General features: G+C 34.1%; 3 protein-coding genes across 8 annotated transcripts; 1 reads left to right on the forward strand and 2 right to left on the reverse strand.

Moving 5' to 3' along the window:
• Positions 1–38: 38 nt before the first annotated feature.
• Positions 39–2,765, reverse strand: LOC119081410 (spermatogenesis-associated protein 20). 4 transcript variants are annotated; one of them, XM_037190304.1, is made up of 4 exons: positions 2,533–2,765; positions 2,362–2,466; positions 850–2,302; positions 39–787 (listed from the first exon to the last, which is right to left on the reverse strand). In XM_037190304.1, exons 1-4 carry the CDS (start codon positions 2,651–2,653, stop codon positions 124–126), a joined length of 2,343 nt encoding a protein of 780 aa, XP_037046199.1. In that variant the 5' UTR covers positions 2,654–2,765; the 3' UTR covers positions 39–123. The 4 variants fall into 4 exon arrangements, with proteins under 4 accessions (XP_037046199.1, XP_037046198.1, XP_037046200.1 ...); XM_037190303.1 differs by having other exon boundaries at positions 2,362–2,471; positions 2,529–2,765; XM_037190305.1 differs by having other exon boundaries at positions 2,362–2,471; positions 2,533–2,731.
• Positions 2,766–3,013: 248 nt separating this feature from the next.
• Positions 3,014–5,342, reverse strand: LOC119081429 (T-complex protein 1 subunit epsilon). The gene is made up of 4 exons (XM_037190350.1): positions 5,061–5,342; positions 4,345–4,831; positions 3,580–4,229; positions 3,014–3,518 (listed from the first exon to the last, which is right to left on the reverse strand). The coding sequence occupies exons 1-4, from the start codon at positions 5,166–5,168 to the stop codon at positions 3,132–3,134; spliced, it is 1,632 nt and encodes a 543-aa protein (XP_037046245.1). The 5' UTR covers positions 5,169–5,342; the 3' UTR covers positions 3,014–3,131.
• Positions 5,343–6,515: 1,173 nt separating this feature from the next.
• On the forward strand, positions 6,516–26,995 carry LOC119081426 (TGF-beta receptor type-1). Of its 3 annotated transcripts, none has more exons than XM_037190345.1 (11): positions 6,516–7,295; positions 12,808–12,957; positions 13,021–13,135; positions 13,299–13,489; positions 19,156–19,346; positions 19,400–19,459; positions 19,528–19,738; positions 19,793–19,960; positions 20,025–20,197; positions 20,292–20,474; positions 20,528–26,995. In XM_037190345.1, exons 1-11 carry the CDS (start codon positions 7,208–7,210, stop codon positions 20,708–20,710), a joined length of 1,713 nt encoding a protein of 570 aa, XP_037046240.1. In that variant the 5' UTR covers positions 6,516–7,207; the 3' UTR covers positions 20,711–26,995. The 3 variants fall into 3 exon arrangements, with proteins under 3 accessions (XP_037046240.1, XP_037046241.1, XP_037046242.1); XM_037190346.1 differs by lacking the exon at positions 13,299–13,489 and adding an exon at positions 14,970–15,118; XM_037190347.1 differs by lacking the exon at positions 13,299–13,489 and adding an exon at positions 16,989–17,134.
• The last annotated feature ends 962 nt before the right edge of the window (positions 26,996–27,957 follow it).

The raw sequence follows: 27,957 nt of genomic DNA on the forward strand, positions 1-27,957 counted from the left end.
TTACCAGTCGTCTTTGAGCTCCAGATCAAAGAAATTAATATTGCAAATTTAGCCGTTTAATAAAATTTCAATTATCCTCTACACACCATACATCACAAGATGCGGAAAATCACTCGATTTCAATCACTTGAACAAATATTTCTTTGCCAGACTCTCGTTCAACTTTTCTGCTAAAGTGATTGGAGGTTCACATGTTCCATCATGACACAGATATGCTGTGGCTCTATCGTCAACCATTTGATATTGACTGGCAGACTGTTTGGTCATTGGTTGATCACTTCCAGGAACCGAGTGTATCAGAACTAGTCCCGGTATGTAAAAATCTCTGGCGACATCCAGCATTTTCTTAGTTTCCGCTGTATCGGGACCAACAACAGTTATGCTTGTCAATCCACTATCATATAGCAGCAATGCCGACATCATTTCCGGTAAAGCATAGCCAAATGGACTCGTTTTGTTGAAGAAGTGAAATAGTTTCTGGGCGGTCGCCTTATACGATTCATCGTCAAAATATTCGTGAAGCAGTAACAAGTTTGAAGCTGCTACAGAGTTTCCGCATGGTTCGGCACCGTCATGATCGTCCTTAAGTCGTACGATTACATCGGCAGAATCAGCCTTCGAGTAAAAATATCCGTGGTTATTTGTATCCCAAAACAATTTGTCTTGTGTCGCTTGCAACTCCTTGGCCCAGAGAAGCACTGACGAGTCCATAGAGGCTAAGTAATAATCAAGCAGACCCTTGATGAGAAAAGCGTAATCGTTGAGAAAACCAGATATCGGTTGCGTGCTGGGATAGAAATATTGAACTTTAGTATGCCGAATCACAAAAGAATTGAATCGATAACTTACGGGAAACTTGCTACTTCACTATCCGTTCCCTCACCATAGCATGATCTGAACAGTGTCTTGGACTTCTCGTCAAAGTTGTATTTCTTCAGAAACTCCACTAACTGCTTGCTGATCTTCAAATATTCCGATCGATTCGGTGCATCTTTGACACATGCTAATTTTGCCAAGCCGGACAGCATTAACCCGTTCCAGGCAGTTAAAACCTTAGTATCCAACTGAGGTCGCGGACGCTTTTCCCGAACGCTGCGTAACAATTCATTGCCCTTTCGTAGATTTTTCTTAATTTCATCGACACTGATCCCAAACATGGTAGAAGTGGCTTCATGCGTTGTACGAACCATTAAAATATTTTTGGCTAATAAATGTCCATGTGGATCACTAGCCGGTTCAACATTGCCCTCTTCTTTGATGCCATAAAAGTATGAGTACACGTCGAATGGATTTTTAATCGAAAATTCTGACGAATTCTCTTCAAAGAGATCACTTATCTCAGTCCAATCCCATGCATAAAAGGCACCTTCAATTTTTTCATCATCTCCTTCATTTGGGTATGAGTCTGCATCTTCCCCACTGAAAAAGCCGCCTGATGGATGACGCAAATCTTTGCAGATATAGTTGAATAAATTGTCGGCCACATCTAAATATCGTTCATCTTTTGTCATTTTTAATGCATTTACGTATGCCATCAGCAACTGCCCTTGATCGTACAGCATTTTTTCAAAATGTGGAACATGCCATTTCCTGTCGACTGAGTACCGAGCAAATCCACCAAAGACATGATCGTGAATGCCACCCTCTCCGATTTTCTTTAACGTGTGCAAGACAAGTGGCAAAACCTTAGTGGTCGGTTGTTGAACGTGAGCATGAAATATTAAATTCAATTTGGAAACTTCCGGAAATTTGGGAGCTGATCCGAAGCCACCCCAGTCGTCGTCGATGTTCCTCTTGTAAATGTTTACGGCTTGGTTAAACTTTGCTTCTACAGAAATTATATCGGAGCCGCCCTCATTTTCTGACACACTCTTTTGCATGGCCTCGATAACGTTTTTCCCAGTTGTGCCCAACGTATTCTTGTTTTCCTTCCATTGGTTGTGAATTTTCATTAAAACAGTGCGAAAACCTGGCATTCCCCAACGATCCGTCTGGGGAAAATATGTTCCTGCCGTAATCGGTGCCAGATCAGGAGTTAACCATACAGACATAGGCCAACCACCAGATCCTTTGATCATCAAAAGGAAACTCATATAAATTTTGTCGATGTCTGGTCTTTCTTCTCGATCCACCTTGACGTTGATAAAATGTTCGTTCATTATTTTGGCGGTTTCTTCATTCTCAAACGACTCCTTTTCCATAACATGACACCAGTGACATGTTGAGTAACCGACCGACAAGAAAATCATTTTATTTTCATCTCTAGCCCGTTGAAACGCTTCCTCTGACCACGGGTACCAGTCTGTCGAAACAAGAAATTATTGGTCTTGTGTATGTCCACGACTCCTGTAAACGACTTACCAACTGGATTGTGGGCATGTTGCAGAAGATACGGTGATTTCTCCAATGCTAAACGATTGGTATGTGACGATGATGATGCCATATTTCGAGCAGTTTCGTTAATAGCTAATCTGATGGGATAGTAATCGTCAGTTACACTTAGACGAACTAAAAATCGTTAGACGAACCTACTACGCAGAAAGTCCTTTTGGTTAGTGGAATATTTCGGAAAATTTGCCGTTCGTACTTGTTGTTGTATATTTGATCTTCGTTTGAATAGAACCGATATAAGCTTACATGCACCTTTGATCATATCAACTGATTTCTAGGGCAATGATAAGTTTATGTTGAAGTCTTCAATCGCTTTCAACACATAATAATAAACTTGACATTTCTTCGATAACACATACATAACAAGACGACAGTACGCACGCTGTCTACTATATCGACAAATTTGTGAATGAAATTCTGTTCACACTCATCATATGTTTACGAACTCTGTGGGCTTAAATGAGCGGTGTATATCGAGTAAAATAAAGTTTCCCGAATTGTCGACGGAAAGATTTCGAGCTGGGAATACTTACGATTTTTCACAATATCTGTTTCAGACTGTACGTCGAGTCGATCAGACTGTTCTGTTAATTAACGGTACGGCAATAATAAGGTCGTTTCTGTTTTTAGTAAGTAAAAAGCGTTTATTTAAGGTGAAAATTAAAACAACTGGTTCCGATGTGCTGATGGTTACTGAACAAGACACGATCCTATGATTAATACTCGAAATTAAATTAAACTTAGTACTGTGGTTGATCATTGGGCGATCGAACATCATCAATTTTCAAAATCATTTTCACTAATTGTGTGGCCAGGATGATTTGCTGTTTCTTTGAGTGCAGAGACTCCACTACGTGATGCTTTTTCATGTCACTTTCACCGGTTAACATGCAATCCACGCCGTACGTAGATACTTTTTCACCCGTGTGGCGGGACTTCAATTCGGACAAAGTTTCAATCGGTAGAAGGCCACTGTTTTCAGCCAATGCCAATGGGACAGCTTCCAATGCCACACTGAACGCTCTGAATGCGTATTGTTCGAGGGTTGATAGTTGATCGGCTTCTTTAGCCACAGCCAATGAACTGCTGATTTCAGCGGCTCCACCACCATAAACAATACGAGAATCCTGTTCAGATTGGTCAGTTAAAAAGAATCAAGACTGTGCACTGTCATTCACAAAAATTTACCTTAATCAGAGATCGAACAACGCAAATCGCATCGTGAACGGACCGTTTGGCTTCATCGATGATCATTTGGTTTCCACCGCGTAGTAAAATCGTAACGGCTCTGGAACTCTTGCAATCCTCAATAACCAGCATCTTGTCTTGACCTGTGCCGAATGACAGTTCTCTAACCGTGCCAGCAGTTCCAAGTTTTTCCGGTGTCAATTCCTCGAATCTTGGTACAATACGTCCACCAGTGGCAATAGCAATCAATTCAATTTCAGGACCACCTACCCAGCGAACAGCTGGTAAATTATGTTGCAACAACAAATGGTTTGCTTCATCATCGAAACCCCACTGGCAAATTGCTAGGGTAGCTCCAGAGTCTTTGACCAGTTTTACAATTTCTTCGAATTTCTCGGCTTCGTAGGTACGAAGTGCCTGATAGTCATCAACTGATGTAACATCCAACTTGTATTTGGTCTTTGGTTTTGGTGGTTCGAACGGGCATGTAATAATGGCCATTTTAACATCCTTCATGCTTTTCGGCATTTGTGGATGACTCATTGATTTGTCGATGACGACACCTTTAACCAAACTGGAATCTTCCATACGACCACCAACTTTACCGATGATCTTAATCAATTCGAAGTTGACGTCCTTCTTTTCCAAGTCTGAAAAATTTTGACAAAATTTGGTAAGCGAACTGAGAAGTGAAAATTTGTTTTGACTAGACAACAACAATGAAAAAAGCGGAAAAGACTAAATGACAAATGCACTGAAACCTACCAGCAACAGTCATGACAGCGTTAACAGCAATTTCAGCCATCTGCCTGTGACATTTGTTGACAATTTTACTTCCCAGTGTGGTCATCGCCACACGGACAAGAGGTTCCAAATTATCGGCAGCAATGGGAAATGGTTCGGCAATGCTGTCCAAATGTTTCACAGCACATTGTCCAGCCAATTCAAAACCGTCAGCAATGCGAATTGGGTGAATTCCTCGATCCAGTAAGGATTCAGCTTGTTCCAATAGTGCACCAGCTAGGACGACAACACCAGTTGTTCCATCGCCAATCTCATCATCTTGTGATTGACTCAATTGTACCATCAGCTTGGCTATTTCATGGTCAACATCCATCATCTTGAGAATTGTGGCGCCGTCATTGGTCACAGTAACTTCACCGTCACCGGTTACCATCATCTTGTCCAAACCCTTTGGTCCAAGAGACGTTTTTATGGTGGAAGCTATCTGGCGACCAGCCATTATGTGACTCTGAAAGCATAAAATAGTTGACATGAGAAAAAGAACCGAATTTCCAGATTCTTCGAGAATGTTGATAGATCACAAGGGGTGGGCGGAGCCAAACAAATGTTTGTAAAGTTCATAATTTTTCAATGACAAAGACTGTAACATTTGTCGCAATCACTGTTTTCGGATCGATAAAACCACAAACATTGTGACTACCTTCGGTTTGATAGGAAATTCAGTGTAATTTACTTACTTTTATGGCATCATTTCCAGTTAGTCGTTTTTGTTGGTCTTGATCGCGTAAAATGATGAATGGACGACCATACTCATCAAAGGCAATACTTCCCGGGAAAGCACTCATGACGTTTGTTCGATTTGAAACAATTACGGTGTAAGATGATCTTGAATTTAGCGGATATTAAATTATTTGTTCGACCGGGTTCATCTGCAGTTTGACTTAACAAGCGGCCATTCGTGTGTTTCGAAGTTTGACAGTTCGTTCGTGTACAGTGTTGCGAGATAATCAGAAACTATTATTATTATTAGGTCTGCACTAATTTCTACTCTGTGTGGTAAAAATAGAAGTAATTTTTACATGTTATTTTGTGGGGATAAGTAAGGGGTTCTTTCTCGAATTTTCGCCTACTGGCCATTAAAGTTGTGTATTCGTCTCTGTCTTACACTCATTACATATTATGTGAAAGTTGACAGATAATTTTTTTTTTTTCAAGTTTTCTTTTGATACAATTTTTAATGAGTGCGCCACCCACCTTCGTAAGTGTCTTAACCTGTTCAGTTCTTTCAGAACCTTGCATTTTCTAACTCTTTCTAGATGTGGTCTTATCAAGGTACTGAAGGAAGGGCTCTGATTTGATGACGATATCAACCTATCAAAACACATTTTTTCTTCAAGTTGAGTTTTCGCCTAACATTTAATGAGTGGGTTTAACAAATTTCATGCGACCATACTTCTTTCAGAACATTGTTTTGATCAAGTGATACAATCAATGAGAGCTTTTATCGAAATATGTCTAAATGGTCAAAATTCGTGATCAGCTCCGAAGTGGCATCAACTGTTCTTTAAGAACTTCACTTTGTATAGGTTTATAGGTTGAATAGGTTACTTCCAAGATGAAATAAAATGTCAAACCGTCATCCATAGAGCCATAACCTCAACACTATTAACAATGCAATTGTCAAAATAACAAAAAAAAAATAAGTTGTGGTTATGGTTCTATGGATGACATCGGTTTTTGATCGGTTCATTTTGTTGCTTGGAAGAAACCTATGGACTTGATATCTTTATGATATGCTTTTTTAGACGTGACAATACACAAGTTTTTTTTTTGTGTTTTTTCTTGAATGATTTACAGTCAAAGGCAGTCAATTTTCAGCATAAATTAGCCTCAGCTGTTTTTCAGCTGATCCATACAAACAATCACAACCGTTTATACGTCTTTATACGGTTTTACCACTATCATGCGCGTGCGTGTAGCAGCTTCAACCGTATGAACAAGGAAAACCAGTTTTGATTGTATGTGTGGATCAGCTGAAAAACAGCTGAAGCAAATTTATGCTGAAAATTGACTGCCTTTGACTGTAGTAATCACACAACGTTTTTCTCAAAAAAGGCAACTGAAATTTGACTTTTCATCCTGAGTTGAGAAAATGTCACCACCAGCACCGCAAACTATGTAGCCTTTAGTAGTTAGCCTCTTGTAGCTGTTTTGTTATTAGCTGGATCGTATAACTCTGTTAGCTCTGCTGGTATAATGGGTATAATGCAATTTTGAAGTATATTATCTGTCAAAGATTCTTGAAGTCCGACATTTGTATTTTTTCGTGAATGTGTGTTTGAACAATATATTTTTGAGCACAAATTCGGCAAATTTACTCCAATATTTCATTTCGTGTACTCGCGAAACTATCAACTCTATTCCCGAAATGATATTGAAATGACAATTAAGTGGTTTAAATAAGTAAAAAGTGGAGAAAATCATGTGATAAAGTGGTTTTACCTGTGCACCACCATTGAAGATATACTATATCACAAAAAAAAGTTGTGTGTTTTATACAATGGTATCTTACACAAAACATCGATTTTTCTTTTTAAAAAAATAATTAAATAATTTATTGAAATTGTAAATATAAATTTAAATAATGTTTCAATATTGGGATATTTGAATGTCATTTTTGTGCGCAAACATACACTCAACTTTGATAATATCAATTGAAATTTTTATTGAACAAAAAAAATTATGAAACTGAAGAATGAAAATAAGAAAGTGGTGCTTCTATTGAATTCGCTTGATTAAGCCAATTACATTGTGCTAATTGTGTGTGTTTATAAATTGAAAGCTTAACAAAAGTAAAAGAAACACAAAATTTACGGGACAAAAAATGAAACAACAAATGGCAAAACATATCATATTAGCAAAGCCGCTGATCGTATGCATAATATTCTATATGATTGCATCGACAACAAGGGGTAAGTTCCGCTCTTTGTTTATTTTGTCATAAATGTTGGAAATCCATCCTCCACCATTGTGTTCAGTTTCTGTGTTGCAAAAATAAATTTTGTGAATATAATGGAAGCTCCCTCAGTCTTATTTGATTAATCGTCGTCCTTGACCGGTGATTTTACCAGACTATACTTATGAAATTCGTTCTCAGATTGAGTCGAACTTTGCATAAATGTATTTTTTCGAATTTAAATTCAAGTATTTTTATTATGTACTGAGTAGCCACACGTTGTGGTGAGGGATTCTTTTGAAAAACAGCCTACCGAAATCGGACGCATTTTCCAGTGGACTTTTTTTATACGTGTCTAGAAAGTACTTCGACCCTAGAACCCAAAACCACTTTCAAAAAAATTCTTCGAAGCTTTTGTGACTGGTGAAAGGTGATCAAAAACCGAAAACTTGCACTTTTCTTACCAAAATTTCTCCGGGTACACGAGCCGTACATGGTCGTGTGGGGTGTCAATAGAAAGGTAATCACATGTACTATTGAGCCAAATAGAGACTCATTGGTTTTAAAATTAATCCACACTGAAATATGTGCAGTTGAAGTTTTCAACCGAAAACTTGCACTTTTCTTACCAGTTACACGAGCCGTACATGGTGGTGTGGGGTATCATTTGAAAGGTAATTTTATGTGCTTTTGGGCCAAATAGGGTCTTATGGGGGTTTGAAAGCATCTACGATGAAATATGAGAAGTTGAAATGTTTAAGTGCCCATATTTCATCGCATATATGCATCCAAACCCCATAAGACCCTATTTGGCCCAAAAGCACATAAAATTACCTTTCAAATGATACCCCACACCACCATGTACGGCTCGTGTAACTAGAGAAGTATTGGTAAGAAAAGTGCAAGTTTTCGGTTCAAAACTTCAACTGCACATATTTCAGTGTGGATTAATTTTAAAGCCAATGAGTCTCTATTTGGCTCAATAGTACATGTGATTACCTTTCTAATGACACCCCACACGACCATGTACGGCTCGTGTACCCGGAGAAATTTTGGTAAGAAAAGTGCAAGTTTTCGGTTTTTGATCACCTTTCACCAGTCACAAAAGCTTCGAAGAATTTTTTTGAAAGTGGTTTTGGGTTCTAGGGTCGAAGTCCTTTCTAGACACATATAAAAAAGTCCACTGGAAAATGCGTCCGATTTCGGTAGGCTGTTTTTGAAAAGAATCCCTCGGTGTGTGTTATTGTTGCTATTTTCTTTCAGCATACCTACGTTTCTGGCCATATCACTTGCGTAATTATTTTTTGTTGCAAAACATTTCATTCTATAAATAATCCTAATTTCCACACGTTTCAACAAAAGTTGACCGGTATAATCTTTTGCCTCTTTTTTTGGTAGAAGTCATGTCCATTTTATAATTAAATTAGGTTTCGTCTGTTATCGGCAACGGTGACTAAAATAAGAGTTGAGCTCAAGCTAGTATTCTCTTTAATCATTGTATAGCGATGCACCGTTTATTACCGGTTTAATGCTGCATACATTTACTGCATAGAAACACCTAAATTGTGACAAATATTATAACCCCTTTTACAAAACAACCAAAAACTTGGTCTGCCGACCAAATACATATTCATCTTTTGCCGAAAAGTTGTTTTTTTTTACTTATAATTGTTCTCATATTTCAAAACTTGTTTCATATTCATTCTGTAAGCGTTGCGCGTGGAACATTGTCAATATTTTCCACTGTGTTCGCAAATTCCTCTATTGCTACTAATGACGAAACATGATATATTGAAGACATTTGAAACAAAAAAAAAAAATCTTGTTTGTCCGGAATAATCAACAAGCTTCGACTCGAATATATATGCATTTTCAAACAAACTTGCAAAGTAAATATGTGATCGTTTGGAACAATTTCTTTACCAGGGATTCGCCTCGTTGCTTAGAAACTGATTTTTTCTACACGCGCTCCTTCAATGCTTCAACATCCCGTTTTTCTCCAATTGTTCTTTAACTTTAATTAAACGATTTGTCTATTTATGCGGGTATTCAGGACGTTATCAAACTTTTAGGAAAGTTTGTTTCTATACCCAACATACCTCTGTACAATTACACTATCCTCTGTGAGTAATACAATCGCATACATCCATAAAATGAAAGTACGTATGTGATTCATCTGCATCTATAGCTATATGTATAAATTAGCTATAGTAAAAAACACGGCGAAGCAAGTTTCCAAATGTCCTGAACTTATTTACGACTTCTTTTTATTAAAAATCTGCACACATGTACGTACAGTAAATGCACAAGAATATATTCGGCTTAGCTTCAAGGTCCAATTACTCGTTATTATAGCACTACTATCAGATAATTGTAGGTAAATACATTGTTTCTATATGATTTTCGACCACCACAAGAATTATAGTTGTAAAGTGAAAATGTTTCATTTTCATTATCATAAATTTTTTTGTTTTCAAGTGATTGATAAAGCAAATAATTGCTTCCCCAATAGGCATACCGCATCTACATAATATTTCTCATATATATGTCGAATACACTTACACACATTGTGTAGTCTATTTTAATAAAATCAATTAACCTTTTAATGAATTTAATAGCGAAACAAAGGTTTGCATTTTACAATGAAGGAGCTTTTTTTCTACGAAAAATTAGAATTCGTTCGTTTTTGTGTATATTGATGCCTCGATCGTGTTGATGCGTTGCGCGTCTTACAGTATATTATTACTCACAAAAGGTTAAAATTACTGATAACACTCAAGCGAAATAATGAGATTAGATTTTTGTTTAAATACGATTGTTAATTGAGTTTTGTGAGAGTTAATTTTGTTTTTATTGGAAGCCTTGTTGAAAGCTATTAGTTGTTCCTTCAAGAGTGGCAGATATTTAATTGGAAATTTAGCAATCTCACAAAGCGATCATTTATTCGGTTATAATATTGTAAGCTTGCGCTCAACTTCTAATTAAAATATGCCGCATAGGATCCACATAGATTATTGCTGAGGGCACACGCCAAGCCATACCTAGCCAAGCCTATAATACATTCGGCCGATTTGTCACGGTAGAGTCGGTGACTTTCAAGTGATAAGTGATACATTTTGTTTCAGCTGTTTTTCAGATGATCCACTCATGCAAACAAATGTGCTAATGCTTGTTTTTACAAGACTGTGTACACGCATGCGCGTGGTAATGGTAGAATCGTTTAAAGACGTAAAACCATATTTTTTTGATCTGTGTATGAGTGGTTAGCTGTGAAACAGCTGAGACGAAATACGTCACTTGTTTCAAAGTCGCCGACTGTCGTATTTTTGATGTTTTGTTAATTACCTTTGACCTACGATAGTTTTACATTTGTTAACTGTTTATATAGTACGACATCGCTTTAAAACTATCTCACTTGCAGTTGTAATGACTACGCATTATATAATAAATCAAAAGCAGTCAATGTATCAAATAGTACACGTTCGACATAGAAAATAACGTAGCGCTCTTCAATGTCTTACAGGACAAATGTAGAAATCTCAACTGTTCACACGTAACGATATAAGTTTCAGTATATTTGATCCTTTTATGTCGCCCTATTACGTTGCATACATTTTGATAGACATCATACCATAAGCTAATTGAAGGTGAAATATTTTTGTTGGCAAATTCTTTTTTTTTAACTTTTTAATTTGCGCAAATAACCCACACCCCATTCTGATGTGAATACACTTGCCACTCCAAGCATGGTTTATCGATACACCTGAATCAGAATGTGGGAGACGAAGAAGTAGATATGAATTTAACGTTAAAATATAAAATGCAAAATAAAAACTTTCATTCGAGGGGTGTTTTCACCGGTTAGACAACAACAAATTGTTTACCTCTCGTGAATAAAAGCTTCATTATAATGAAATGTGTTACCTGATTATATATATCAAATAAAAAAAAGATTAAGTATATGAAAAAGGGTGTTTCAATTTTACGTGCTGGCTTTATAAACAATATCATTAATACAGAAATCTTAAATAAGAAAAAAAAGCGGCTGGCGTTTCTCATATCAAATATGTTCGTTATAAATAACTCGCTTAATCCCACATGAGAAAATATAAATTAGTTGCGTGGCTAATGGTAGACTAACAGTTTCCTATAATAAATATGGGTTGGTAGTTAGGTGGTTGTTGTTTGTTATCCATTTATTTATCTTGTATAGATCCAAAGGGTATGTATTCAGTTACACAAATAAAGAATTCGCAACGACTGTTTCAAATCAATAACTGTGTCTTGTTGCTAATTAGCAATGTTTATGAAATCGATAGTTGTATTCTCGTCAGAGTTTATCAGCGCTGATAAATTTTACTCGTCGATAAACTGCAAAAAACTAGCCTCGGGTCTATTATAAATTTACCTGCAGAAATTTAACTAATATCTGTTAAATTTGTCAGAGTTGATAAACACTGAGAGGATATACGTCTAATAATCAAACCTACAATTCTACTGGTCATTGCAATTGCATTTGATTGGAATCGAAAAGTAATTAAACTTTTCTAATTTCAATGGAGTTTGCAGACTTTAATTAAATATGATGCTAATTATTGCATTAGCTATGCTAAAATGAAAACTATAGCTACTGTGCTCCATTTGTAGAATTTTATGGAGATTTTCGTTCATTGAATTAATGCTGTATCCGGTTGTATTAATTACTATTGGAGCCATTTTTTCTCGTATTTTTGTACTACAATAAAGGTTTAAAAGTGCCAGCGTAATCGTTATTTAAGGTATTACCAAACGACGAGCTTCGACGGACTTCTAAGAGTAAGTTGCATAGGTCTCGTCAAAGTAAAACTGAAGTAAAAGTTCACTTTTGAAACCATAGGTTTGAAATTCTCGCACAGCAAGTTCTGTTTACAATCACCTGTCTCGTTCGTTCCACCTTGTCAATGCAAACGGAAACGTTTTTCTAACATTCTCTATACACCATAGAAATTGGGTTGATCTTTTACAGACAGATAGTGCTTGCCTATCACATAATTATAGAGTCTGCTACTTCTATTAGGGTTCGTACTTAAATAACGCCAATTTTTTACAGCGCCGTCGTTAGATTGAAATCATTAAAAACTCGTCAAGTTTGCACTTCTTTGAAGTAATAGTTTGTCCTCTTCCTTAAATACATTCCTTAAATGGGGAGATTGAACATGCTATTGACTTCAAAAAGAAATTTCTTGTCGAGTTATTGGCGATTTAAATCTAATGACAGCACTGAAAAAACGTGACGTCATTTAGGTATGATCCCTTAAAGAATCTAAGAATTTTCAACGAATTGTTTGACTAGATTTATGTAAAACCAGAGTTCATCATCGTTGTGGATAACATAGCCATTCATGAAACGTTGAATCACAAAGAATTTAATTTTTCTAGTATTCTAAAGCCGATCTTCTGGCGAATTGTTGTTCAAAGCACTTTGAACATGACTTTGTTGTCTACATGCCGTAGTTATTATGTCTAATGTATTTAATTATTGGTTACAGCTGCTCATTTAGTTCGGCTACATCGAGAAATTGGTGACTCATCTAGCGAACATAATAATTTTACAAAACACTCACTGGATGAAGAGGACAAACAAAATATGAACACAGACATTGAATCGTTACCGGTTGTGGCACCAACAGAGATGAAAAGTAACTTGAATTCCCGTTTTGAGTGTAAACATTTCGTAACGGTTTGTTTATCCTACTTCTCAGGGAAAATTAAGTGTCACTGCGACATTTGCATCGATGATAATTTGATCTGTGAAACCGATGGTGTGTGCTTCACCTCCGTACAGTTACAAAATGGAAAACCAACTTACTCGTACAGGTAAGACAACTGTTTGATTTTGTATGAATTTGTTTACTGACTCGAAGGATATAATTGTATGTGAAAGATACAGTCGCGAGTGTTTTCCTATATATTCTCCCCCATACCAACAAACAACAAAGATTTTTTTGTTTAGTTTTGCATTAAAATAAAAATTATCAAGGTGTATCGATGAGTGGCAAACTTTTCCGCCGGGTCGCTCAATTTGGTGCAATAATAGTACAAAAGGTCCAACAGCTCGGCCAGCGTTTAAAATCGGCGGTCATCTCTGTTGTGCTGAGAATTTTTGCAATAGTCGTTTAAAGCCAATTATTTATGATTTTTCGAAGCACCCGTATACAATTTTCGAAGGAGGTGATATTCAGTTTGAATTTATATAATTGAGTGCGAGTGCCGTTTAATTTCATTTTTTTTTGTGTTGTTATTTTTCATTCCCTGCTAATAATTTAATATGTCCAAAATACTCAACTAAATTGGATAAGTTTTGTTATCATGTATCCGGGAACATTGATTTTCATTTTTTTTTTGTGTGAGTTCCAATACCTGTTATGATTATAACTTTATCATTAGTTATGAAAGTGTGCAAAAAGTTTCACATCGAAGCTGATGGAAAGATAATTTGTTTCTGTAATCGAAAGAATAAAACTTTGGGGATCGATTTATATTAACATGAAGTTCAGCAGATAAAAATGACTTCCATATATTCACCAACCAACCACTCTGGTTCTTTTCACAACATTTCACAACAGCACACATACTTATTGTGAATTGTTGTCTTCGTTCTATTCGATTAACATTGCTGTCTGACTTCATTCTGGTAATAAATTGAAAAAAAAAACTCATTATCCGACACAATTCGCTCAAAAAAAAAAAAATGAATGGAAAGTTTGTACGAGCATTTTATTGTCGAACAACCTAGCCATACATAGTGTTATCACAAATTATGCAAAACATTTATTATTATTTTTTATATAAAAATCCATTGTCACTAAGACAGAGCGTCAATAAATTTTGATGTAGAATGATTGTTTGCAATACAAACATAATACGACAGATATAGGAAGATTGACGTTGATTATTTATGTTTGAGTTGAAAGATGTTTTGAGTACTCGAGGGAGAAATGTGTTTATTACAATGAATCTAGTATTTCAAATTTGATCTTCATCTCATTTTAGTCATTAGAAGATGTCCCATTAATTCACTTAAATTTTCGCATTTTCAATATTCAAATCCACTCAGTAAATACTGAAGTGCAGAATTTACAACAGCTGATTTTCATGCTATCGTAAGACCAGCGGTAACAAATTTTGCGCAGCGAAATATACAGAATGTAACGATACATAATGATCTATCGAATGTAAGGAATTTGTCCTGAGTATGATTACTCGAAACTCTTAGGGCACAGTTGATTCTTCTCAATGAGTGGTATTGACGTCCTGCGCCCGTATTAGCGTCAAATGGACGTTATCTATGTCCTCCGTGTTGCAGACAAACGAAAGGTTACTTCATCGAACCACTACGATAAAGTCGTCTTGTTGGAATGGATACATTACTCTTTGTTCTCTTTCTTTCTGTTTCTTTAAAATATTTCACAGTTCATCAATTAAACAATTGATCAATAAGTTGCACTAATTTTTTCAACCAATTGTTCCCTACGAATTTCATGGCAAGTGACCTGAAAATCTATAAAATTTCATACTTCGTTTAAGCCCAAATTTCTATTTTTATTGCAAAACGGTACGAGTCATAAGAAAACTAAGATAAAATTGACAGATTTCCCAAACGAAATGTTATTTACGTTCAATACAAACAAAATTACAAATATTTTTAAAGCTGTATTCCGAAATCGACATTCTTGCCTGGCCGGTCATCATTCTCTTGCTTTCATAGCAAGGAGCGAGAAGATAGATATCGTGTCCGATGTTGCGACTATGATTACTGTAACAATGATCGAACACTGCAATTGGATGTAACGAAACGAGGTACTTTTCAAACCATTTAACAAAGTTTAAAAATCAAAAATCTATTTTGGAGATCTTTTAAAATTCTTTCACTCTTTTTAATTTGTAATTTATTTATTTTTGTTTGATTTTGGGTAGCACCTAAATTTTGAATTTTCTGTAGTAATTTCAATTTATATTTTGGAATGATTTATGAGCGAAAGATTTTTTGTCAGTATTGTAAGATCGAATAGGTTTCAGCTATTTATTTTATTATTATTTAGTGCCAGCGCCATAACAGCACGTAACGTTTCTAACGAAATAAAATGATAGTAGTTTATATCGTCGCTCATAAGTTTAGGATGCAAGAAAATTCGTAGATTATCCAATTAAGCTGCCTCTTCACTCCACACAAATTTCCTTTAGTGCGTTTGCAACTCTTTAATTTCCTTGCATTTTATAAGTAAACTTAGTCTGCATTTTTATCAAATTATTGTTGTCGGTCTCTTTATATCTTTTACTATTTTTTTTTATCTTATTACTACATCTTAAGGTTTTTTTTTTAAACAAAAGTATTGTATATATGTGTCGATGTTTTTTTTTAAATTGTTATTAACTACGCTCTTAAGTCAATGAATGAATGTGTATACTTGCGAGCAATTGCTTTGTTACTAGTATAAGTAATAGGTTTATTTGTCACTCTAAACTAAAATATGCACAAACATCATAATAGTAATTGAATATGAAGCTAAAGAAGGATCATGTCACAAGGTCACAATGGAAAAATCGATTTTGGCGTGGTTGTTGACTTATTGGTATTTAGGCTTACAAGTAGAACATTTTACATAACAAAATTATGAATCGACTGCTTCTGTGAAAGAGACGCCTTTTTAATAGTCATGCACAAGAAACTCTGTCTGATCATTTATAGTCACTGTCCTACGTTTTGCTCATTTCGTTTCGTCATCATATCCCCCGAAGCGATGAATGAAAAACGTTCGGTTGATGATGTATGTTATAATAAATGGAAATAAGACTAGCAGCTTTAACCGACATACAAACAACCTCCGAAACATCTATTTCTAATCTGACCGAGGAAACAGTCCATTATCAAAGACCATTCACGATGAATTTTATCTATATTTTTTAATTTCTATTCAACTTCTGCTATCCTTTATCTACATTTTGTCAGTCAACACCATCCACACACTCAATGGTTGAGTAATCCAAATGTATTTCATTAATCATACTGCTCCTACCAAAATATTTATTCAATTTACGTTTCCAGTAGTGACGAGTAGTGATCAACACAGTTTTCGTTTTGCACAACCTTAATCATAATAACGCGTACAGAAAAGCCAGATTTCTATAGATAGATTATTATTGGGGTGTGTTAGAATAACATTTTGAATTGTTCAACTACCACTGGGTGTATGAATTGGTAAGGTTTATTAACTCAGCCATATATTACAGTCTATGACATATTGCTTCAAAACAGTCTGAAATCTGATGATGATAAAGTTGATGAGTAAAATAAAATATCAAATGCGAAACATCGTCGTGTCTTTTCTCAGATATGTTATCACAGCTCATGATGTTATAGCATTTACGTACGAAGCATAAAGTTGTGAGATTGAAAAATTGATTTCAAGATAAAATCAAGTACAGACGCACAACCTAATTTTGTTTTGCGATGAAATTCGACTAAACAAATCGCAGCGAAAATGGTGGAATTTATGCGAAATGTGAATTGTGTTTTTTTACAGCAATCAGTCTGATGCGAGATTCAATTTTTTTCATGCAATCTAGGAAATTCTCATTGATCTTAATCACGGCTAATAAAATTCCATTTTTTTTTCTCTTTTATATAACTTACTCTTCTTTATGGTAAATAAATCGGGCGCACATTAAGATGCTTTGACAAAAAAACTCACTTTCCACCAGGCAATGATGTGTGGTGCAACGGAGAAAAAGATCTTCCAACACATAGTATACGATGTTGCGAAACCGATCTTTGTAACAATGGGTCAGCCAATGTCAATATGACCGAAACGAGAGGTGAGATAGTAAATGATGAACATAATAATCAGCATTTCGATCGTCATTCACCCACCACAACTGAAAAACGTACAATTTTATTCGTTACATTTTGTTCAATCTTAAAAAAAAAAAATTAGATTTATAATCGCTCCACCACATTATTATAATGATTATTGTTTTCGTTCAATTTAGTGGTAATAATTCATGATCGATGATTTATCTGTGCTCATTTGTAAGTGTCAAAATTTTAGCTCTAAATTGGGATTTATATTATTGGACGTGTAAACAGGTCAAGTGGGTCAGCTGTGTTAATGCAGTATACTGTCTACCAAAAAGTATAATGTGAAATTGGTTTTCATTATTCACACCGTCATCTATGTGTTTTGGGGTGGTTTAAATAGGAATATTATATTCGACCGATAGAAAAATTCAATTTTACCGATAAAAAAATAATAAAATGCCGATAGAAATGTGGTACACGTCGCTGGCACCTCTTCCATCTGACGACGAAGTTGACGCTAGTTAATTAATTTATCGGTCGTTTATTACCATCCGTTTAAATAACTAGGTTGTCGAAAAGTCTGGGACCAAGCCTCAATCTGTCGAAACAAGAGTCATAGAGGCATTTATGAGAGGATTTAGAGGATTTATTGATACACAATAATCACAAAAATAATGAAAATGTAAGTTTTCCACAAGGTCGTATACTTTAGAATGGAGATGCCGATCATTGTATTTGTAATACAATCTCATCTCTAAAAATACGAAAAACACTGTTTTGATACTTTGACTTACAGGGATGTCAGTAAAATTTAGACATTTTTCACGTGTTTTCAGCTCAGTCATAAAAACAGAAACACTTGTACTTGTTGATACGAGTGAAAAATACACACGCACGTGGTAGAATCGTATAAAGTAAAGCCGTACGGGCCGGTCAGTTTCTATGAGTAGAACAGCTGAAAAACAGCTGGAGGAGATTCATGTCCAAGTTTCACTGAAATCCTTTGAATATACACTGTAAATGAATATGGTATTCTTGAAGCGCAGATGCATTTGTACTACGACTTATTAATATCCCTAAGATATTTTTTGGGGCTATTATATCAACTATTTTTGCTAGAATTGACCTAATGACACTTTTATTTTTCATTCCGAGACAGCCCTGATAGAGAACCGACCTTTCATGATTTTTTGATAATTTTCTTAAATAGCGTCGAATTCCATCAGAGTCCCAGGCTTTTCGATAACTGTTTTTCATAAAAATATGAACTGCCCTGAGTGTTTTTACCTGTCATCATTTCATCAATTCAGCACACAGTCAAGGTACATATTTATTTCCGTTTGAGAATCTTGAAGCAATAATAGCTTGATAAGAAACTGATGGTCAATATGGAACCGTTTGGAAAATGTTTAAAGATTTATCACCTATTTTCCCACTGATTATATTTCTGGGCGTCAGTCTGTGACTGAAAATTCACTCGATTACTACGAAAAAGTTGGTAATCTTTTAATGCTAAATTTTTTTCGATTATAAATTGAATTGCTGTTATCTAAATATTTCAGCAATGAATTAGAATGAAATTTTTATTTTAACGAAAGTTGAGGTATGTTATCAGTTCAACGAACTACGAATGCATACAAAAATGTTGATATAGAATTTTATAAAATTCTTTCAAACAAAAAATTAGTCTCGCGAGCATAATGTTCGCTACGAACTTAACTTTTGAGAGTTTTTTCCCCCATATACCACACCAAGATTATGTTTAATGTAGGTTAATATGCATGGTTGTATGTAAACGCTTAAGCTTTAGAAGTTTTTTTAACAAAGTCAATGTGTGCTTGATCAGTGTATGCTTTTTACAGCTTTTATTGTTATTTACGTTTAACCAAAAGAATTTTGTAGATGTTATGCTATCACTAGCCAGCCACAAAATGCTTTGTTTTCCCTTTTTCATATAAAATAATTGCATGCCTTTCTCTGAAAATTTACGTGCAAAAAACTCTGAATCGATTGTCTAATATATCGTTCAAACCAACAGAATTTCTCGGTAACGATGGCTTAAACACATGGGAATATGTTGTTATTATATTTGGTTCAACATTATTAATATGCGTATTGGGATTATCGTCGTACTGGTTGTTTCAGCGTAGAAAACGTGTGTCTAATGAACGTCCATTCATACAAGACGATTCGGTTTGTGATCCTATTTTGAATGGCAATACTATTCAGGTATGTGAACACTCGTTTTATGATTGCAACACACTCTAATGGTTACAATTCAGGATATAATTGAAATGACAACATCTGGTTCAGGATCGGCAGGATTGCCACTTTTAGTTCAAGTAATAATCGACCTATATTTTGCTTATTCAAACCCTGTGCACTCAAATAAAATTTGTTTTAAATTTAGCGTTCAATCGCACGACAAATTCAATTGATTGAAGTCATCGGAAAAGGACGTTTCGGAGAAGTGTGGAGAGGACGCTGGCGTGGTGAATATGTTGCTGTAAAGATATTTTCAAGTCGAGAGGAATGTTCGTGGTTCCGTGAAGCGGAAATTTATCAAACCGTTATGCTGCGTCATGAAAATATTTTAGGATTTATTGCTGCAGACAATAAGGGTAAATTAGGCACGTCAAAAATCGTAACGAAAATTACAAAAATTTTGCATTCAGATAATGGAACTTGGACCCAATTGTGGCTGGTAACTGATTTTCATGAGAATGGCTCCCTGTTCGATTACTTAACAGCGCATACAGTCGATTTGGATATATTGGTATTGATGGCATTCTCTATTGCCACCGGTTTAGCTCATCTGCATATGGACATCGTTGGCACTCGAGGTATTTATTTGAAAAAAAGCTGTCCGTCACTTCGATTGTTGTATATGTATGACTCTTTCTGTAGGTAAACCTGCCATCGCACATCGTGATCTCAAGAGCAAGAATATTCTTGTTAAATCAAATCTTAGCTGTGCCATTGGTGATTTGGGCTTAGCTGTCAGACATGACGTCAAAAACGACACTGTAGATATACCATCAACACATCGAGTTGGTACTAAACGATACATGGCACCAGAGGTGAGGTTTTTGACTAGTTCTCATCCTTAGTTTTTGGAAAATTGTTTAGTTTCGGTCACTATTTCCATACTACTGATGCTTATTATTTTCGAAGGTGTTGGACGAAACAATTAACACCCATCACTTTGACTCATTCAAACGTGCTGACGTGTATGCATTCGGTCTGATTCTTTGGGAGTTGGCTAGGCGATGTAATATGGACAATAATTTCGATGAATATCAATTACCCTACTATGATGTCGTTCAGCCAGACCCAACGATTGAAGAAATGAGAAAAGTAAGTTTTTGACACTTGGTACCGGGTATGCGTTCTAATTCGTTTACGTTTAGGTCATATGTATCGATCAACAACGACCAATTATACCGAATCGATGGTCTTCATCGGAAGTACTCACTAGCATCGGAAACGTAATGAAAGAGTGTTGGTACCATAATCCAACAGCTCGTTTAACTGCACTCAGGATTAAAAAGACTTTGGCGAACATAAATTATGTCGACAAAATTAAAGCCTAAAGGAGTTTTGTAGCTTTTTAAAAAAAAAGTTCTTTTTTACCTGACGAAAACAACAACTGAAAAAAACAACTTTATATCTGTGTAACCGTATATAACGTAAGTAACGTATTTTGTTAAGGATTTCTCTTTACCTCATCCCAATTTTTTTTATTTGTTTAATTTACGTTAATTTATTGTAGCGTACTTTAATTCAAATATTCATTTTTGTTGAATTTTTTTATTATTACAAAGAAAAACTTGTTAAAATCCTGTAACCTTTTTATAAATACGAATTTTTAACATTTCTATGTAAATATGAATACAGTAAACCGTAAGTGACTATAGTCGGCAGTAAGGGTAGCGGCACATATAGTCTGATAAAACGATGGAGTCAATATTTTTTTCGGGTCAGAGAAACAAGACCTACAGTTTGTAAACCAAAGGCTTATGCAGAAACAGCAACAGCTGAACATCTCCAGCTGGTCGACAAAGACAATATCTTTGCATCGAAAACAATTCAAAGGCAAGCTACATACAGTGCATACACACGTACAGGTCATCTAAGTGCGCACGTAACACGTATGACTGTAGTAAACTTGTTGTTTAGAATGATTGTATATTATACAAGTAGATTGTGTTTTTTGATCAGCTGGTGACGTTCAGCTGTTGCTGATTCTGCATAAGCCTTTGTTTAACAAACTGTAATTATTGGTATAAATTCATTTACCGAATTCACTGAAATGTATACTAAAATTTACCGGAATTTACTGAATTTACCGAAAAACAAATTAGGCAAATTTTCGGATTAATTTCGGTAAATAAATTAACCAATTATTTGCCCTACACTGAAAGGCTCCGATTCAACCTGGACCCGATCATCAGTTTAAATAATTTTTGTTGCTGCGAATGTGCACACATCTGAAAGGACATAGCACTGAATAATGCAAAACGCAAAACTAGCGGCAAAATTCATAGGAAGTGATGTATTAGGTTCAAATCTACTCTGATTCACAGAAAAATGTAAAATTTATGAGGTTTGATATTGGAATTTTCAATTACGGAGGCATCTTCCAACCTCCGATATTAACATTGAATCGAAGCATTTGCCCAAGACTTATTCGATTGAGATTTTTACAATTGACGTACCCATTAAGGCAGTACATTGAATGTCTTCTGATGTATCAGGAATTTAAAATTTTTCGGTTGGAACACTTATCACTTCCTTAATTAAAATTTCGAGTATTTTCCATCCGCCTAGTCCACCAACTGTCGACTATGGTCACATAATTGAAAATAGTAAAAAATAAAATTCAAACTCGCCAAAATAAAACCTAAACAAAATGAAATCAATCATTACCCACAAAAAAAAAAAACAAAATTCATCTCAACAAAAGTTCAAAGCATTCATTCAAATTCATAAAACAAAAAATATAAAAAATGTTCCACACACTTGTTCAAAGAAAGTAAGAAAGAAAAAAAAGAATAAAATATTGTGTCAGAAGCGTTCATTATTCATCGTTAAATTTAAAATATAAAAGAAAATGAAATATTTAAAGTTGCATGTGCTCCAAAATATTTAAAAAAAAATAATAAAAATTGATTTTAAGCAAACGTCTCAAAACAGCCATAAACCATTTACTGTAATAAATATAATGAAAAACTATACCTTACATCTAAATGAACAACAAGACATGGAGAAGAAGATTAAAAAAAAAATAGTTCTGATGAGAGAAATCTAAGTGAAATAGAAGAAAACAAATTAAAACAAAAAAAATTTAAACTACAAAAAGAGAAAGAAAATGAAAAATGAATTATATAATCCCCAATTTATGCGTTACAGTCGTTTATTGGTGGTTATTGGTTGTATCTGTGATAACCTTGGATGTTTGTGTTTGTTAAACTATTGTAAGAATGAAAAAAAATATTGAAGTAAAAAGAAAAACTTTTAATTGTAAGATTGAACTGAAGTAAATTTAGAAGGAAGTTACGAAACCGTTGTCGTTTCATTTTTGTCATCGCTAATGATCAAAACAATTTCAATATGCAACGGATTTATGTTTAATGTCAATTACAGTTTAAAATGAACCAGAACAAAAATGGTTTACTTTGAAGTTTCAGTTTCATTTAAAACAAAATGTGTGTGTCGTTGAACATAAACTATTTTAGACTTTTTGCAATAGCGTTTGTTACGTAAAATTAACACATTATATGGTGGTCCGATTATTATTTAACCATCGTAGGGAGTTTTGATTAGCCTAGGTCCTGTCCCATTTTTGTAAAATTTTTCTCCTGGTTCTAACAACCAGGATCTATTTTTGGGAAATACCTAGAATGTACCGTTAGTAAATTCGGAAAATTTTGGCAAATTTTAACAAAATTTGAAAGATTCTGAGAAAAACGGTAAAAAAATTGTGAAAAATCAACTTCCCAAAAATATAACCTGGTAATAACAACAACTAGAGAGCTCACTTAAAGGAGGATTTAGTTTTAGAACACCGAAACCCATTAAATACATCACCCGCCTGTCAAACTCAGAACGGGTCAGATATCCCTTGCTCTCAACCTGAAATTCAAGTCGACCTGAAAATATCTGAGTCTGACCTGACCTGACCTGAATTTACGTGAAATCGGAAACTTAATAAAAGTTCAGGTAAGTCAGCACAGGTTTCAGGTATATCTGAAAAAAATCCCAGATATACCTGAAATCTGACCTGATTTACAGGTTTCAAGGAAATTCCAGTCAGGTAAAAATTTTGAATTCATGTTCAGATTTAATCAGATTCAGATAATCTGAACATCACGACCTGTTCCGAGCCCTACTCGCCTGTAATGTGCGTGTGAAAATAAACAAATTTGCAGGAGAGTAATGTCCTTTCGTTGATCATTTTTTTGAAACTCATAAAATTGTACCTTTTATTCTACTATAGACACGGATCGAGCGAAGTTGTCGATGTAATAAGATCAAACGGACAATGAATCAATATAAGTGTACCTGAATGTGTAATTAGTAAAATCGGATTCGATTGGCGCTGGAAATTGTTCAGTAAAAGCAATAAAATTATTCTTCCATTTCCATTTGATTTTTTTGTTTTCCAATTTACACATTTATTGAACCATTTCGTCACATTTTCAATACGAGTTCTTCGTACCACCATCACAATGATTTTTTTTGGTTCGTTTTTCACATTAACAGATTTTAGAGGATTTTGTTTTCTTATTTTCACCACCTACAAGTACAATTTATAAGAAAAAAGAAAAGCAAAAAACAAAAAAAAAATAAAAAAGAAACTAAACACAGCAGAGATATATTTTGTAAATCTTATGAAAAATAAAAAAAAATAACCGGAAAAGGTACCTTTTACAAATTGCCTGCAGCAAAAAAAAAATAATAAAGATAATGGTAGATGGCATAATGTAAACGTTTAACTATTTTTATTTTGTTGATTAGCGATGGCAAATTGATGACGATGTACTAAAATTTAGCGATTAATAAATAATTATTGATATAGAACTATGAATATAAAAATTACTTTGTCACATTAATAAAAATTAAGATTTGGAGAAAGGACGAAATGAAATTAACCTTCTACAAACGGCTAGCCATCTGTTATCGGCCACAAAGAATCGCAAATTATAAGTGTATAGTTCTGACCGGACAGCAAAGAAAAGTAGGTTACAACAAACGAAGTAACAGATTTTTGATCAACCATGCTTTCAACAGATGAAGTAACAGATTCAATGATTATATCATACATCTGCCGTTTTTAAAAAGTTAAAAAAGTAAAATAAACAAATATCCCGTAATATGCCAATCAAGCCAATCCCCAGTGAAAACAATGAAATATTCCATAAACGTACGTTTCTTTTCCCCTCTTTCCAAAATTTCCAAAGTCAAATACAATAAGCAACAACAAACCAACAACAAACCAACAAAACATTTAACATAATACAACATATCCATTACCTGCAATAGTTAAAACGTAAAAGAAAACCGATAAAGAAACATAGCGAAGTGATATATTATTATTAGTGAATGTAATTATAAATTTAACATTTTTTTTTATATTGCATCCAACTATACGATTAATATAACTTATTTATTGAATTTTTTTATAGAAATGAAAAGTCGTTTTAGGTTGTTCCCCCTATAGACTGGAAGTAAATTGTGTTCAAACATGATCCATGATAACGATTGAATAATTTGCGCTAGTAAACAATGTTAATATATCAGACGTCATGAACCAGAACATTCAACTTTATTTTTTGCATTCTACAAATAATTGAAATATTTTCGGATCATTCTAAAAATATCTGCCGAATGTAAATTAAAAACTTTGTTTTCGTAAAGGGCTTACGGTTATCTGACTATAATGAAAATAATTATGACAACGTCAGAGATGAACACTTTAATGTTGCTTTCATAAACCAGCATTACAAGTGATAACACTGTAGCAGTGCGTCATAATTCTGTACTAAAAAAGAGACAAAGTTTTACGTGCTAGGAAAATTGAGACATTAGCTTCATTAAATTTGCTTCGATGACACTCGCATGAAATTTTAAGACGAATAATGTTCAAATTCTGAGAATTTAGGATTTTAAAAGAAACCATCTCCGCATCAATATAATCATGATACCAGATTTTCCACCTTTAATAGATCGATTCGCGTCAGTATTTGTCATTTTCATCAATATATAGAAATACTTAGCATTCCAACTGATTTCCGTTTTGAAAAGATGAGTTAACGTTAGAGCCGATTGAGAGAATCAATTTACAATTGAGAAATTAGTTTTTTTGGACGATTCAGGCAACAATTACCGAAATTTCCTAAAAATAAATCGTCCGAAACAGATACGTGAACAAATACCTCCAAAGGGACTCCAAAATTTCATCTTTGGGTTAGGTCATCGAAGCATGTTTACATTTCCAACTTTCTAGATTTGGAAAATGATGTGATCTGTTGCTGGTTCTACAAGAAATTCGTTGAACCAATTGATAATCTAGATTTTTATTTTCAGAATTTATTTTAGCTTAGCGCTCGCTAATTACTTGATACCAAAATGAATGATCTAGTTTTTCATTTGCTAAACCAATTGTTTGTGGAATCATTTACAAGCACAACAACTCCTAAAACAGAAAACATGTCGAACTTTCCATGTATCCTCATCTGGATCAGAGTGTGTGCTAATGAGCTCTAACCTCTAATTTGAATGAAAAATGTAGTAAAAATTTATAAGAATCTTCATGGCAATAAGTTGTCTTGAAATTGAAGTCAACTTTCGTAAATATTTGTTTGGATATTCTCAAAATTTCTTCCAACTGTTTCCAACGTTTCTTCAGTTTGAGTTATAAAGCAAACGCTTCAATACTTATCATGGATTTGAATACAATTTATGTTTTTTTTCTTTTAACTAAAATTTTTGCCTCTTTATCCAATTTCAACCATTCGGTAAATATAGTTAGTTAAAAGAACACTTAAATACAACCAACAGAAAGAAAATAGCTCCATTGAAAAGTACGTAAACAATAGTCAATAAAAAGTTTTTATACAGTCGGCAACACAAAAATAAATAAATAAAAAGAAAAATGTTAATATATACAACACAACCACACAACAAATAATTATATTATATGCTTCAAAATATAAACCTTAATTATATAAACAAGAAAAGAAGGAAAAGAAAAAACAATTTGATAAAAATATAATATATTTAAACAATTTATATTCTAATAATTAATAATGAGCACATGAAAATGAAAAATTATTAAGTTTTTGGCAGTATGTATTGAAGGTATGGAGTACGAACGATAAGAAACCCAATGAAATTAACATATTACGTAATTTATGGTTTTTTGCCCCCTACACAATACAACAACTGTTTCCAGTAACGTTAAAGAAAAAGATGAAACATAAAACTATTTAATTAAAAACACAAAATGAAATTAAAAACGAAATTGAAAATAGGAATGGAATGCTCAACCCTTCAAAACAATAAAAACTAACATACATTTTATCTACGCGCATTTAAACTATATAAAAATAGTTATTTATGCAACAGAGTGATAAATGGTTTTTTATGCATTAAGATGTGTAGATTGTTACTCGGAGCCATAGGCCTAGTGTGACAATACACATCGTGTGCCTAAAAAATCATACCAAGTTACATACAACATTTTTCTCAAAAAAGGAACATTTCGTCATTGCATTGAGAAAAAGAATTAATTCGTAATTCATAGGAATATAGTGAGCATTGGAGAGCCTAAACACCCATTAGCATGTAAGCGAGACACTTTTTCGTTTTAATTATTAAAGAAAATTACAATTTAACACCAAATATTTTGAGCACGACTAATTTAAAACGTCTCAGTTCTTTCACGAGTGATTTATCTTATCTAAAAGCAAAAGAAAAATGGTTAGCCATTGAGTTAATAGACGCCGGCAGTATGAAATTCGATAAAGTCTAACTTTATGTTCGAAATTTTGATTTAAAGTGATTTTTGACACGAGTAGGAACGGAAAGTGAAATTAAAATTTGAAGTAAAGTATAAAATGCTAAGAATTCGCTTAAAAATTTATTGTTAAATTTCTTCTAAAATTAAGCAGAAAAAAGAGAATGAAAAAGAGAAAGGAAGAAAACATTTGTAATTATTTGTAAAGTAAAATATTAATAAAAATAATCAATTATTTTGTAAGAATTTATATGAAAGAAAAATGAGTTTTAAAAATTAATGAAAAGAATCATTTTGAAGTGAAAATATTATGAACAAAAAAGTATTTAAGCAGAAATTAAACACAATTAATTTGTAACATGCGATGTTTTATTTTTTGGAGCTATTTACCCTTACCTTCTCTTCCACTTATACAGATTGACAATTATAAGAACGGACAATTTTAATCCAATTGATTTATTCGTCAGCATTTGAACAATAATATACAAAAGACAATACAAAATAAGCATTAAAACAAATCCAATTTATATTTTATGTACGTACTGTCTTGACCGACATGAATGTGGAATGAACAGGTAGAATTGGATGGAAAATTGTTTCAAATTACCCGTACTATAACTTGCAGGCGAGAAAACGCCGTTTCTTTACGAAGAGCTTACACACCCTTATCTTCAACTCCGTACACTCAACTCAATTTGGTAAGCACGAAATTCATATGTTCGATTGTTTTTTTTAAGTTCCAACAGTACCAACCTTCCTTTAATAAATGGATCACTTATATGCTGCGTATGTTACGCTAGTTGTCTCGCGCTCTACGCG

This window comes from Bradysia coprophila, unplaced genomic scaffold (genome assembly GCF_014529535.1).
Source record: "Bradysia coprophila strain Holo2 unplaced genomic scaffold, BU_Bcop_v1 contig_358, whole genome shotgun sequence".
NCBI lineage: Eukaryota > Metazoa > Arthropoda > Insecta > Diptera > Sciaridae > Bradysia > Bradysia coprophila.